The sequence below is a fragment of the Macaca fascicularis genome, chromosome 8 (genome assembly GCF_037993035.2).
Source record: "Macaca fascicularis isolate 582-1 chromosome 8, T2T-MFA8v1.1".
NCBI lineage: Eukaryota > Metazoa > Chordata > Mammalia > Primates > Cercopithecidae > Macaca > Macaca fascicularis.
The window spans coordinates 111,811,712-111,827,788 of record NC_088382.1 but is presented as its reverse complement, the minus strand read 5'-3'; the positions used below and the strand labels follow the sequence as shown (position 1 = coordinate 111,827,788).

At 37.2% G+C, this 16,077-nt stretch overlaps 1 protein-coding gene across 1 annotated transcript in view; it reads left to right on the top strand.

Annotated features, from left to right (window-relative positions):
- Window positions 1-11,730, top strand: part of RRM2B (ribonucleotide reductase regulatory TP53 inducible subunit M2B) — a 36,885-nt gene extending 25,155 nt beyond the window's left edge. Inside the window, 3 exon segments of the mRNA XM_015455091.4 lie at window positions 1,851-1,955; window positions 3,160-3,273; window positions 8,050-11,730. Coding sequence (XP_015310577.3) covers window positions 1,851-1,955; window positions 3,160-3,273; window positions 8,050-8,202 — 372 coding nt within the window. The 3' untranslated portion in view covers window positions 8,203-11,730.
- Window positions 11,731-16,077: the final 4,347 nt, after the last annotated feature.

The following is a 16,077-nucleotide window of genomic DNA, read 5'->3' as shown; positions in this document are numbered from 1 at the left end:
CTTTTCTTTTGAAAGTGTTCTTACAAGATTCTGTCCATTTATTCTATTCTTTTTTTTTTTTTTTTTGTGAGACAGGGTCTCTCTTTGTCACCCAGGCTGAGTGCAAGTGGCATGATCCTGGCTCACTGTAGCTTTGACCTCCAGGGCTCAAGCAGTCCTCCCACCTCAGCCTCCTAATTAGCTGGAACTACACGCATGTACCACCACGTTCAGTTAATTAAAAAAAAAATTATTGTAGACACAGGGTCTCACTGTGTTGCCCAGGCTGGTCTGGAACTCCTAGGCTCAAGTGATTTGCCCACCTTGGCCTCCCAAAGTACTGGGATTACAGGCATGAGCCCCTGTGCCCAGCCTTCCAGATTAACTTTTGAATTAAAAACAATCCCATTTAGGCACTTGACCTCTGTGCCCGCTTGGGACTTGACCTCTGTGTACTTTCCGTTCTTTTCTGCTCTAAAGCCTTTTAAAATAAATTACAAGCACACACACACACACACACACACACACCAATTCCATTGAGATTTTGATTGGTATTGCGCTCTGTAATAAGTTACCTGTCAGTTTTCATCAACACTTTAACATCTTTCAGCCTTGATGGTAATTTCTTCTTTCTTCCTTTTTTTTGAAACAGGGTCTTACTGTCACCCAGGCTGGAGTACAGTGGCATGACCTCTGCTCACTGCAGCCTTGACCTCCCAGGTTCAAGGGATCTTCCTGCCTCAGCCTCCTGAGTAGCGGGGACTACAGGCATGCACCACCATGCCCGACTAATTTTTGTGTTTTTTGTAGAGATGAGGTTTTGTCAGGTTGCCCAGGCTGGTCTCAAATTCCTGAACTCAAGGAATCTGCCCACCTTGGCCTCCCAAAGTGCTGTATTACAGACATGAGCCACCATGCCCGGCCTGGGAATTCCATCTTTCTATATCTGAGCTCTCTCTCTTTTCATTTTGAATTTTTGAAATTTTCTTTTTGTTTTTTTGATATTTAGCTCTATACTATCTATTCTGTGTTTTGGAGTCCTGATTATTTTAGGTTGACTCTCCTTGGCCTATTCTCCAATTACTTAAGATTCTATACTATTTATTGCATTTGTATAACCATACTCAGGGGTATTTCACAAGTTTATTTTCATTTTTGGTTGAGTTATCTGTAAGATCATCTCTGCTTTATATCACTTCAGGTGATACTCATCGTTGTTCAGTTTCCATTTTCTTATTATTTGCTTATTGGTATTTTTTATTTCTATCTATTTATTTATTTTTTGTAGAGACTGGGTTTTGCCATGTTGCCCAAGCTGGTCTTGAACTCCTGGACTCAAGCAATCTGCCCACCTTGACCTCCCAAAGTGCTGAGGTTACAGGCATGAGCCACCGAGCCCCACGTCAGTTTCCATTTTCATTGGAACTGAATTTATTTTTATCTTGAGCCTTTCTTATTTAATTACAAATGTTGTATTTTTGAAATCTGTTATTTAAATACTACTCATTATTTTTCAATCATTCCTTAATTATTTTTGAAATTTAAAAATTAGTGAATTTTCATTTCAGGCTTTCTTGCTTTATTTTCCTTTCCAAAATGCTTTTATTTGCAGATTGTTTGTTCATAAATTAGTTTTTCTATAATGTTGATGAACTAAGATTTGCTGGCATTGAACGTTTTTGTTATAGGTTATTGTATTGGCATTTAATGAGATTTGAAGGAAGGAAGTTCCTAGTCCTATTAACCCTCTTCCATTTTCCAGAAGTTCTGCGTTATATTCCTAGAACCACTTTATATGATGCTTGACCCATCACTGTGTGCAAATAGCTGATGACCAGTTATTTGACAGTGGCGTTTTTCTTCTCTTTTAGGGACTTCACTGTGACTTTGCTTGCCTGATGTTCCAATACTTAGTAAATAAGCCTTCAGAAGAAAGGGTCAGGGAGATCATTGTTGATGCTGTCCAAATTGAGCAGGTAAACCAGGAAGTTTGTGTAATTAGCACATCTCTCTTTCTCTGATGTTTGTTCCACTATTATATTGACTCATATGAAATTTTGTAAGTCAATAAAAATTTTGTAGGTCATTTTGTAGGTCAATAAAAATACCAGCAATTTTATTATGGTCGATCTGACAATGCCAGTACATGATATATTACAATTATTATGTCAGTTTACAATTTGCTTTATTCAGTCAGTCTTTATTATATATTAAGGTTTTATGTATACTAAAACCTGTTTCAGGGCTGTTTTTCTGTCTTACTGATCTCTGTCAAATTTTATGCCATAATCAGCTAATTATAGTAGCTTTGTATTTATATATTTTTAGTGACTAGAGAACAGTGATGATTTCTTATTTGTTTTGTATTTTTAATAATGTAGCGAGGTACCTAGCTTGAAGCATACACAAATTTTTATAGAAAGAAGAAGTAAATTAATGAAAAGTAACAATTAAGTTAGAGTATGTAAAGATTTCTTACTAGAAGGAGCTACATGTTCTACTTACGATGTGTTTTTATCATTCTAAAATTACTTTTTTTTTTTTTTTTTTGGTAACACTGCATAGTTTAACAGGCATAGTTTGTATATTGGAAGAGGAAAAAGGCATAACAGGCACTTTGGTATCTTTAGTCATTTTGAGAACTAAATCCAAGTGGTTAATATATTTTTATTTTTTCTCTTAACACTTTACCACTACATAGTCTTTCAGTATGGTTAGAGCTCATTTTATCTCCCAACCCCCAAATCTGTTTCTTTCTTTTTTCTCATTTTCTTTGTTAATTGAGTTTTTCTCTCTTTCCCAGCTCCCTTCCATGGTCATGTTCTTTATGATGATCATCTTTGAATCTTTTTCCAGATATTTTAGAACAAAGTATCTTTTTTTTTTCTATTGAGAAAGCATACAAATCCAAGTCTTATATCTGCTACTTTAAGAAATCCAGTAATTTGGTAGTTCATTTCCATTTATTTTGGCTCTTTGAAAATGTGAAAAAATGTGAATAGTAATACCCCAACTATTTTTAAACATACGGACATCATTTGCTACATTGAAAGAATTTATCCTAATATATTTCCTTGGACAAAATCAGTCTTAGAAATAAAACAAAAGTTTTATTTCTATTTGGAACATACATATTTATAGTTTTGTTTATACTTTATTCTGTTTTTGTTTTCATCCCAGGAGTTTTTAACAGAAGCCTTGCCAGTTGGCCTCATTGGAATGAATTGCATTTTGATGAAACAGTACATTGAGTTTGTAGCTGACAGATTACTTGTGGAACTTGGATTCTCAAAGGTAATGTGTTTAAAAATGTGTTACTACTAGTTAAAATATTATAGGAAAGCAAGGACCCTAAAATATATTTTACTGAAAGCATTTGTAACATACTGTTCTATTTTTTAAATGTCCATGACAGAGACTTGTTTCATATGAACAAGGTTTTACAAAATCCTTTGAAATTTAAAATTAATAACTGAAGTAGGAGGCTGGTAAAATATTAGAACTAATAAGCTCAATAAATTATTTTGCAATAATTTCAGCTATATATTTAATAGGATTATTTTCAAGGGGTTAGGTTTAATATGCATACGTATATTCACGCTTATAAATCTCCATGTGTCTATGTTGTAGTTTGGGAATTAATACTTTTAAATATGGAATAGTTATTAGGAAGACATTAACTGTCATAATGTAACTCTTTGAACAGAGTTATCCAAGTTATTTTTGTCATTTATCAGAGATAATGTACCTGAATTTCATCACGTGTGATTTTCCTATTACTTAAGACATGGAGCCTGCAGCCACACTATCTGGGTTTGAATCCTTGTTCCACCACTTTCTAGCTGTGTGACCTTTGGCAAGTTGCTTAACTATCTCAATTTCCTCATCTATAAAATAGAGATAGTAATAATATTTACTACAAAGGATTGTTGATGAGTTGATACACTTAAAGCATTTAAAATAATATTAGACACATAAACTCACACTAGATGGTCACTTTGTACTTAAGTGAAACACAGAAATTCACTATGTACTATACCATGGTAATTAGAAATTACAGATTTTGATTTCTTGTCGTGAAAATGTAAGTTTAAATTGTCTTTAATGAGAATCCTTATGAAATCTATGATGCTGTGGTAATCATTACCTATTTTGCTGATGTTGTATTAGCAGATATAGCAGAATTATATTCTGATAACCACCCAGGTACTTAAAGAGTCAAGTGTGGCGTAGGTTTTTTTGGTAAGATATACTGCATTTTAACGTTTTAGTTGCAAGATCTTGTCTGTGTTTACTAATTAATGAGAAATCAAGATTATAACTATGTTAATATAATCTCTTAAACTTATGAACCTCACGCCTGTAATCCCAGCACTTTGGGAGGCCGAGGCGGGTGGATCACAAGGTCAGGAGATCGAGACCATCCTGGCTAACATGGTGAAACCCCATCTCTACTAAAAATACAAAAAATTAGCCAGGCGTGGTGGCGGGCACCTATAGTCCCAGCTACTCGGGAGGCTGAGGCAGGAGAATGGCGTGAACCTGGGAGGTGGAGCTTGCAGTGAACTGAGATTGTGCCACTGCACTCCAGGCTGGGCGACAGAGTGAGACTCCGTCTCAAAAACAAAACAAAACAAAACAAAACAAAAAAACTTATAAACTATGTGTATTAAAAGAAATTGTGTTTGCTCATAACTTTTACCAATATTTTTGTTATTAGAAAATGAATTTGCTTATTTAAGCCTTATAGTGAATTCGCTATTCTTTAACCTGTTACCATATCCTCACATCCACATGTTCATGTTCTGCTGCTTATTAGAAAACTGCTGACCCTTGGGTCTGATTTTCCTTTTGGGAACTTGCTAACTGTAGGTATGTAAAACATGCCACCTCCTGCAGAAGAAGATCTAAACACAATGTAAAACTTTGTTTTTCCACAGGCTTCAAAATATCTGAATAAATTCTAAAATGCAGAAATTATAGAGGCCTTAGATTTTTAATGCAATAAAAGTAGAAATTGATTTAATAATTGCCAAAAGCTTCATCTACTTAGAGATTAAAAATATATATCCTTTAGGTCAGGTGCAGTGGCTCACACCTGTAATCCCAGAACTTTGGAGGCCGAGGTGGAAGAATCACTTGAGACTAGGAGTTTGAGAACAGCGTAGGCAACATGGTGAAATCCTATTTCTACAAAAAATTAGCCAGGCATGTTGGCATGCCTGTAGTCCTAGTTACTCGGGAGGCTGAGCTAGGAGGGTCACTTGAACCCGGAAGGCAGAGGTTGCTGTGAGCTGAGATTGTGCCACGGCACTCTAACCTGAGCAACAGAGTGAGACCCTTTCTCCCTCTCTCTCTCTCTCTCTCTGCATATACGTATATCTTCTTTAAAATGAGATTTAAAATGAAAATAAAAATTAATTGAAAATATAAAGTAAATGACAATATGATTACTATATATCAAAACTTGTAGGAGCTGGGCGTTGTGGCTGACTCCTGTAATCCTAGCACTTTGGAGGCCAAGGCAGGAGGATTGCTTGACACAGGAGTTCCACACTAGTTTCAGCAATATAGCAAGACCCTATCTCTACAAATAAAAATAATAAGGCTGGGCACAGGGGCTCACGCCTGTAATCCCAAAACTTTGGGAGGCCGAGGTGAGTGGATCGCCTGGGGTCAGGAGTTGAAGACCGGCCTGGCCAACAACATGTTGAAACCCTGTCTCTACTAAAAATACAACAATTAGCTGGGCATGGAGGTGGGTGACTAGAATCCTAGCTACTCAGGAGGCTGAGGTGAGAGAATTGCTTAAACCCAGGAGGCAGGTTGCAGTAAGCCAAGATTGTGCCATTGCACCCCAACCTGGGCAAAAAGACCGAAACCCTGTCTCAAAAAAAAAAAAACACATACCAAAAAAACACCAAAAACAAGCCATTTAATTTAGTTTGGTCTTGGTTACTTTGTCCGTGCTGTGAATGACTTAGATCTAATTTTTTGAAAAGTCTTCAGTTCTAAAATCCAATGAGTCTGTGACTGTTGGTTCAGTGCCCTTTCACTGTATCTTGCTGTGTATCACAGCTCCAATATTCCCTCACTTTTTGCATACAATTTCTGATGGGGGAATTTCATAGAATTTCACTCAGCCACACACAGCATATGAGTTTTTGGAAAAAAGATATATAGATATTTAAAGCTTTATTTAAAGATATAAATCACATAGCTTGCAATTCACCCATTTAAAATGTACAATTAATAGTTTTTAGCGTAGTTACAGAGTTGTGCAACCATCATAACAACCTATTTTAGAACATTTTTATCACCCCAAAAAGAAACTCTATCCCTATTAGCAGTCAGTCACTCCCCTTTCCTCCTCTTACCCACCTTGTCTTAGGCAACCACTAATCTAATTTTTGTGTCTGTAGATTTGCCTCTTCTGTATATTCTATTTCATACAAATGGAATCATAATAATATGTGGTCTTTTGTGGTTCTCTTCTTTCCTTATTATAACATTTTCATGGTACCTTCATGTTGTAGCATGTATCAGTGCTTTATTCCCTTATATGACCAAATAATATTCCACTGTATGGATATACCACATTTTATTTATCCATTCGATGGGCATTTAAGTTGTTTCTTCTTTTGAGCTATTGTGAATAATGCTACTATGAACGTTCATGTACAGATTTTTGTGTGGATGTATTTTCATATCTCTTAAGTATACACCTAGGAGTGAAATTGCTGGGTCATATGGTAACTCCATGTTTAATCATTAGAAGAACTCCAGATTGTTTTCTAAAGCAGCTGCACAATTTTATATTCCCACCCTGTATGAGGGTTCCAATTCCTCCACATCCTCACCAACACTTATTACCTGTTTTTTAAAAAAGTATAGCCATTTGAGTAGGTATGAAGTGATATCTCATTGTGATCTTGATTTGCTTGTCTCTAATGGATAGTGATGTTGAACATCTTTTCATTTTGTATATCCTCTTTAAAGAAGTATCAGTTTGTCTATTTAGACACTCTGCCCATATTTAAAATTGGGTTACTTGAATATATGTTTATCTGTGGTGTTCTTATTTTTTGCTGGGATACTCCTAAATTGAGAAATCCTCTTCTGTTACCCTTGTGAATCACTGAAATATCCCACACTTTCCATCAAGCTGTATCTCCAAGTCTGCTTCTTGAATTCTTTTTCTTTTTTTTGAGATGGAGTCTTGCTCTGTCAGCCAGATTGCAGTGCAATGGCGTGATCTCGGCTCACTGCAACCTCTGCCTCTCAGGTTCAAGCAGTTCTCCTGCCTCAGCCTCCTGAGTAGCTTAGATTACAGGCACCTGCCACCATGCCTAGCTAATTTTTGTATTTTTAGTAGAGACGGGTTTCATCATGTCAGTCAGGCTGGTTTCGAACTCCTGACTTCAGGTGATGCCACCCACCTCGGCCTCCCAAAGTGCTGGGATTACAGGCTTGAGCCACCATGCCTGGGCTTGCTTCTTGAATTCTGAAGCAGTAAAAAAGCTTCTTGTTAGCATAGTCCCCCTTTTTATTTGGAGACATCTAGTGACTATGGATAACATTTATTGTGTCTTCCCTGATCATGGTCCCTTAATGACAATTTGTTGATTATCTGTTCTCTTATTAACTAAGAAACATATTTAGAACCACAGTAGATTGTTGCCAATTTAACATTTTATAGTATCATGTATGTGTGACTAATAGTAATACCTATGAAAAATGCTCATGGTGTATTGGATATCTCAAGCTGTGAGAACATTTTCAATTGGGCAGTATTAAATATTTCAATTCCTGAAATAGTTGTGTTTTTTTCTATTTATGAGAATGCCAGAGATGCTAGTAGAGTTTCTTGAGGAGGTTAGTGGTCGATCTTGGGTCATCTTACGATTTGTCAGCCTTGAGTGCCTCCAGGGTCTTAGGGGAATGATGGGATCTTGTAACTGACTAGACAAGTTTCCAGAAACCTGACCTCTGTTTTGGTCATCTTTGCTCTTATTGTGGGATGTAATTTGATCTGTTCAGAATGTCTAATGATATTTCTTTCCTTTTTAGATTTTTCAGGCAGAAAATCCTTTTGATTTTATGGAAAACATTTCTTTAGAAGGAAAAACAAATTTCTTTGAGAAACGAGTTTCGGAGTATCAGCGTTTTGCAGTTATGGCAGAAACCACAGATAACGTCTTCACCTTGGATGCAGATTTTTAAAAAACCTCTTGTTTTAAAACTCTATAAACTTGTCATTGGTAAATAGTAGTCTATTTTCCTCTGCTTTAAAAAAATTTTTAAAGTATATCCTTTAAAGGACTGGGGGTTTGCTCAAAAGGAAATCCAAAACTTATTCCACACAATTTGCATTTATGTAATTTTCCTGTTTAACAGCAAGAGTGTGGCCTAAACGCTTTTGTCTTGTCACTGAAATAAAAGATGGCATTATGTGGTTAATAGCATGGGGTGAGGGGTCAGACGTGAGTTTAAGGTTCTGCCCTTACTCCAATGTGTGATCCTTGGCTAGTCAGTTAATCTTGGTAAACCTCAGTGTACTTATATTTAAAATGGGAGTAATAGTAGGTCCTACATTCATAGAGTGGATATGAGGATTAGGATGCAAAAATAAATGCTTAACCAACACTACTACTGTTAGCACCACTACTAATTATCATGTCGTTGATAATATTAATTGCAGTGATGTTGTAATAAAATACTTTCTTTTCCTTAAAGTAATTGTGATTCTAGGCCCTAGGATCTAGAATTAGATCTTTGTATTTTTAATGCTTAGGGGAAGAATATAAGTATCTCCTTAAAAAGAACTTAATTCTCATTAACGCAAGAATAAGTTCTTTGAATTCCTCAGTATGTAGTAAAGAAAATTTAGTTTTTAGTTGCTTTGGGAAGCCTACTTACGGAGTGGAAACCAGGAGGTTATCATGGTAGTTGACCTTGTAAGAAAAATGATTCTTCTTCAGAAATTAAAAACATAACTATTGCCAGATTTAGCCCTGGAATGTTTAGAATCAGGCCAGAATAGCATTTTCAAATAATATTCTAAGAACTTCAGATATTTTGTAGGGGAAAAATGGGATTCTATGGTCAGATGAGTTTGGGAAATGCTGTTTAGCAAGTACAGTCAGTACATCAAAGACTGAGCAGTTCAGTGTGGTACATAAATTTATCTCGCCCTGCATATTCCCAGCATACTTAACACAGATGTTTTTTACCTGTTAACATCTCACCCAGCTAGTGTTCCTCAGAACAAAGATTGGAAAAAGCTGGCCCAGAACCATTTATACGTAGATGAAGGGCTTATGGACTGAGAAAGGGAGAACATGGTAGGGATTATTGAATCATTTCAAATTTATGCCAGGCTGAATAATGTACCAGCAATTGACTTTGGCTGTGTTTCTTTATGGTTTTATAACTCTTGAGCTGTTGTTAAGAGATAGTTCTTTTAATGTGACTATGCTACATGCTAGCCAATGATGAGGGAAAAGGAGGTTTCTCTAGAAGAGACTGATGAAAGGCCGGGAACCAAGGTTTTTGAGAAGTCTGCCCCTATTTGTTTTTAGTAAGTATCAAGAGGTAGCCTGAGCCTAGTTAAAGTTAAACCTGTCTTTGGGTGAAGAAGTCTTAATACTGAAATACTGAATTTTGAATACATTATTATTTGGTGTTCTGTATACCCCTTCAAGCAGTTGTTTCCCACTCCCAACAAACTGTACTTTATACAGTTCTGAATGCTAAAACTTAGAGATTTTATCTTTGCATAAATTTTGGCTCCATTCTTTCCATAACAATCTAATCAAAACTGGGAGTTCTCAAGTGAATGCAAAAGGAGCAGGCCATAACTTTATTTGTTAGAGAGACTGTCGGAAACTTGAGATCTTTTGGCCTACGATAATACCATTAATTTTTGCATTGCTTCACAGTTTGCTAGGTGTTTTTACATCATCTCATTTGATCTCAAAACAGCTTGACAGAACAACTGTAATTGAAATATTACAGATGGAAAGAATGAGGCTCAGGGAAGTTAAATGACTTGGCCAAGATCTGCTCATCGTCACTGTACAGTATTTTTTTTTAGAGGTTGTAATGTCTCATATTTAGTCCTTTGCCATCTATGTTGATTTGCTTTTGTCTGTTTCCTCATTAATTGAATATACTTTAAATATATACATTAATTAAAGTATCAAAATATAGAGAAACATTTGAACTATATTCAGGTAATATGTTTAAAGATATTTATATATTGCCATACAAAAACTTAACATTTAAAACTGATAATATCTGTAATGACATCAGAATGAGAGAAAAAAAGTTGTACAGTGTATATTCCTTGTTTTGAATCTAAATCTTTTTCGTAGGTAATGACTGATGCCTTAATGTGAAGCTTATTTATAATAGCAATAAACCTAACTGGATTTGGATGAAGAAGTCTTAATACTGACATACTGGATTTTTAATGCACTGGTTTGTTATTTGGTATTCTGTCTCTTTTTCCAGGCCTCCAGGTTGCACATTTATTTATTATGTTCAATACTTTGGTTCTTAGTTCTTAAAGAATCAAGAAGTTGTGTAATCTTTTAAAAATATCTTGCAGGTAAAGAAAAAAATTAAGAGTGTGTTTACAACTGTTTTCTCTTTTTTACAGCACATGTATTTAAATCATTGCTATAATAAAGTTAAGTTCATTATTTAGGAATATAAAAACTTGTAGTTCTATGATAGATTGCATTTATTAAAAATGTTTCATTGTAGCACATAGAAATATGGCCAGGAAGGACTTGAGAAGACAGTTTGATCCATTGCTTTTAGACAGGACTGGGTTTTGCTGTCCAGTCATATACAGTAATAGTTTTTCTTACAATGTAAGCTGACCCCAGTCTTGTCTTGATATTAATATATGAAATTTTTATAATTGTCTCATTTAGAAACATCCATATTTTTCTGCTTTTTCTATTGCCATTTTTTATTTGTGCATGAATTGATTATTGAGAAAATGTAGCAGTTTGCATATTTAAAAATTAATCATTTTGCATTTTACATTTAAATATGCTAATATCACTGTCATATAATTCCCAAATTTCATTTGTAGATATTGAGCTAAGGGCTAATGTCAGGACCTGATTTTTAATGCTAAAGCTGCAGATGGGCTAAATAAAAACCAAATTAGTCCTACAATCAGGTATTATGTTTTTCAACCAAGTTGAGTGAATTGATAGTGGACTTGGGAAATATTCCCCATTAGAATCTGGATGAGTGGCACAGAATTGAAATCTCTTTGTTTCCCACCATTTCCCTTTAAGTGCTCTGCTCCTTTGTAAACAGTTAAAGATTTGAAAGAGAATCTGATATTCGCGAGGGATTAGGAAGAAAGGATTTAATCCCTTCAATTTGGGGCTTAATCCTGTTAAAGAAAATGTAAGTGAAAATGGAAAACTGGAGAGAATGATTGCTTTTTGTACAGTTAAATAAGGTCACAATATTCTTACGTACTTTGTTTTACAACTGTGTTTTCATTTTTTCAAATGTCTGGTCATTTACCAAAGTATTTACTATTTACTGTGTACATAGAAAGTTTTATTATGTGTAGTCTATCTAAATTTCTTTTTTTTTTTGCTGAAATACATTATCGTCAATCAAGCCAACCCTGCGTGTACAGAATTTGTTTCTTTTCCAAATAAATTAGTTTTCTTATTTTTTTGGTTCAGTATGTTGAAATAAACCATCATAGCTTCATCATTTTGTCCATTTCCTTTTTGAGGAAGTGCAAGGGCTACCCTAATAAAGGAATGTATATATTTACTATTTGTGTCTGCAGATAAATACATACTGGTTTGTTCAACTGTCACCCCGACCACAGTTTTTACATTAAATGAGATCCCCAGTTCTCTCACCTGTCTTTCTCCCAATCCATAAGCCTCTCTTCATGTTTCTTTGTTTCCAGCTGAGATTCTACAAACATCATATTACTAGTAGTAGCACTCATACCAGTACCCTCAACGCTGTCCCTTATCTGCTTTTTACCATACATAGAAAAATTTAGAAAAACCCTCACGTCCGTTTTGAATGAAACAAGTTAGTTTTTCCAGTATTTGCACCCCAGCAGCCAAATGCTGCTAGAAGAAAAGTCATACAACGAGGCAGTTAGATTCTCTACGAATTCATGATTTCCCTATCTCAGCACTATCTGGAAATCCGACTACAATTTCCTGGTAAACTTGACCTCCGTTGTGCACAATTGCTTTTTCACACCTCCTCTCTCTACCTCTACCCCTGTTTCCCAAAGAGGTGACCATATCTTTGTGGACTTTGCACACATAGAGGTATTCTCAGAGTTTGTAGAAAACTTAGACAATATAAGAGCCCCAAATCTAGAACTTAAGAAGTTAGCAGTAGATATAAATTCCCATGTGTTTTTTCTGCTGTGGAGTCATTACAATCAGGGAGTGATTGAAAATATCTGGGACTAACAGCCATTTAATTTTGGGGACTGCTGCTCTCATTCCCACCATGCGGTTCTCCCAGGGCTGCCAATCCGCTAGTAGGCACTGCTTCTGTCTGGGCACAGGCTTAAGCATGTGATCCAGACTGGGCCAGGTCCTTACCTAGGGTTTTCCTAGTTGAAACTGAAGAAAGAGAACTACTTTTATTCTAAAGACAAGCTAGAGAGAGTCCTAGTTCTAAACTCTCTGAGGCTCAACTGTGTTCTTTGCGTTGTTTCATTTTCAAGGTAATAAATGCTACTTTTGGCCTAAGATAGGTCAAATTATGTTTCTTGATTTTCAACCAAAAGGATTCTAGTTAAAACAGAAGTTGATCCCTGGAAGAAAAAAAAAAAAAAAAGTAAGTGGAAATAATCCGGGTGTTTATGTGAGTATCAGGGTCAGCAAGAAACAGATGGCAATTCAAGTTAGGGTAATTCAAAAGAAGTTTGGCAAAAGGACAATTTAGAAAGTTATGGACAGGAAACCATTGGAAATAGTGTAGTGCATGGGGCTGCCAATTAATTACAGGGCTGTAACCACCCCTGCATTCAAGGAGTTAAGCTTGAGGGAGCAGTTAAACCAGAGGGAGAGAATTACTGATAAGATGTGATCTTTATTTAAAGGAGACAGCAAGCCTAAGGCAACTTTGCTGAGAAAGAGCCAGAAAATAAATACTCTCACCTTGTTCCTCTTGCCTCCTCTCTCCTTCAATGGCTCCCCATTAGCCAAAACCAACTAGGCACAAGAGGGCAAGGGAACTTGATGCCATCCTTACAGATCAGCCTCCAGGAGGAGGGTGGAAAATGGATCCGGAGGACATATAGAAGACATGTCACAAAGAGTGCTGGAAATTATTGGTACTTTCCTCAAAGAAATACAAGAAAGAGATGAGCTCGGGAAACAATTAGTAAGTTTGTAAGAAAAACCAAAAGGAAATCAAGAGACAAAAAATTAAGTACCCTGCAGGACTGAAAAAGCAGGCTGATTGTAAACCCCCAAAATAAGGTTGGAATTGAGAAAATTTCTTTTTTCTTTCTTTTTCTTTTTTTTTTTTGAGACAGAGTCTCGCTCTGTCGCCAGGCTGGAATGCAGTGGCACGATCTCGGCCCACTGCAACCTCCACCTCCTGGATTCAAGCGATTCTCCTGCCTCAGCCTCCCGAGTAGCTGGGACTACAGGCATGCACCACCACGCCCAGCTAATTTGTATTTTTAGTAGAGATGAGGTTTCACCACGTTGGTCAGGATGGTCTCTATCTCTTGACCTCGTGATCTGCCAGACTCAGCCTCCTAAAGCGCTGAGATTACAGGCGTGAGCCACTGTGCCCGACTGAGAAAAATTCTTGAGATAAGAATTCATTAAGACAATCTTGGCAAAGGTAAGAAGAGAGGTGTGAGAAGGTAATGTAAGCCTCCTGAGAAGGTGGGAAAGCGCAGGTGGAGGGCTTGACCTCAGACACTTCCCCTATTGTAGCAGGAGGGAAGCCAGGGAAGGTGAATGGATAGTGATGGGGTATGTCTGTAGTTTAGTGAAGAGACATTGTAAACTTGTTGTTTGTTGACTTAATTTCTCTGTGAAAGAGATGATAAGGTCACCTCCTTGGGAAGTGGGGGTAGGGGCAGCAAGGGAAGGTGTGAAGAAGCAATTGTGGAGGATGGAGATCATAGTAGATTCAGTTTACCTTAGTGTATGGTTTTTCTCTAGCAGCAGCTAGGGTACAAATATGTAAAAACTGGATTGTTGCATTCAAAATGGGATTTTCCTGGATTTTTCTATGTATGGTAAAATATATGTATGTATGGTAAAATGTAGATGAGGAACAGAGTTAGGGCTATTAATAGGAATGCCACTACTAGTAATATGATGGACTCTGGAATCTTAGCTGGCTAGAGAGACATGAAGAGAAGAAGCTCATGGATTGGGAGAAAGTAGATGAATGAGAGGACTTGGGGGTCTTGATTAAGTCTAAGAACTGTGATGGGGGGAGTAGGTGAACAAGTGCTCTGGAAAGGGAGGAGATTGTGGTCAGAGTGAGGTGCTAGAATTGGTGATTCAGAACATGGTAAGTGTGGGAGAAGGAGGCTGGGGTTTGATGCTGGGGAAGCGGGTGGGTTCATTAGTGATGAGAACATCAGGGAGCTGAGTCCAGGGTTTTGCATCTTGGGTGGATCCTGAGAGCCAAGTATTTAAGTCTTCAGTGAAAGAGAGGTACTGTCAGGAGGACAAGATGAGGAGTAGGAGAGGGAGGTATAGCTGAGTTGTGAGTCTTAAAAGAGCAGGGTTGTAACAAAAGAATGGGGTGTCTATGGTCTAGAGGTGTCAGTGGGATCAGAGGACTCCAGCGCAACTTTCCCCACATACCTGAGAGGTCCATGGGGTATGAGAAAATAAAAGCTTTCTTTCCGAAGGCAACATGGGAAGAGTTCCCAGGGCAATGCCCTGTTTCAGGTAACATAAGGCCAGTAGAGGGAGACACCGACTGACTGCTTTTGGAGCAGGGATTACCCAAAGGCTCAGGGCCAGCATTTGGGAGGGGTAGACAAGTGAGGCTGGGACAGGAATGGGGCCATGTACAGCACTATCAGGACTATGGTGAGGCAACTGTAGATAGCTGGGGGTGGTACTGACTTGTTAAAACTGGCTGGGTTGAGGTGCAGTGAAGATCCACCATGTGAAGGAAAGAGTTGTCCTGGTTTTATGGGACCTTGCTAGGTGATGTGCTTATGGCAGGATAGCACTCATTGCGCATCTGGGCTTTCTGCTCCTGTGCCAACTCTCACAACCACATCTCCTGTTCTCTGATCATTTCTCCAGCTTAGCATGTTTACACATCATAGAAAGAAGGGGTGAGAAGCATTCTCCAGTCGCTTACTCAATTGTCTGAGTAATGGTCAAAGGCTATGTTCTTTATACTCTCTCATCAATAATGATAATGTCCAAGTTCTGACAGTAAAAGTGTAAGCTTCACTGTATCTTGAGGATTTATTTCTCAGGAAATTAATAGTCTACGACCATACCACCCTGAACGTGCCCGATATCATCTGATCTCAGAAATTAATAAATATTTATACATACTTTAGGGTTTACAAGGTGATTTTGCAGTCATACCATTGCAATCATTTCATTGGCTCACCAATTTTATGAGAAATTGCTGTCATAATAATATTATTATTATGATAACAATGATATTTGGGACTTGAAGCTCAGAGAAGTTAAGTTTCTTGTCCAAAGTCACACAACTAGTAAGGGGTAGAGGCATGACCCTAACTCAGGCATCATGGTTTAAATTGCATCATCTTTTCACTGAATGCACCTACATTTCTATTGTTACAGCTGGTGGAAGTCAAGACAATTTTTGGTGGGATATGATCCCTTAGACCTACACACCCTCCATAACACACTCCATTGGCAGGTGTCAGTTTAGAGCTGCATTTGTCCATCTCAAGGTCATGCGTCATGGCTTGCTGAGAATTGTGTTTGAGCATCAGTTCATGACTGGAATGGCAATAATGTTTGAAGACATCGAGACTGCAAGGGCAGTTGATACTTGTTTGCTAATTACATTTGGAAAATCCTCTGTGAAGTTTTTTTTTGTTGT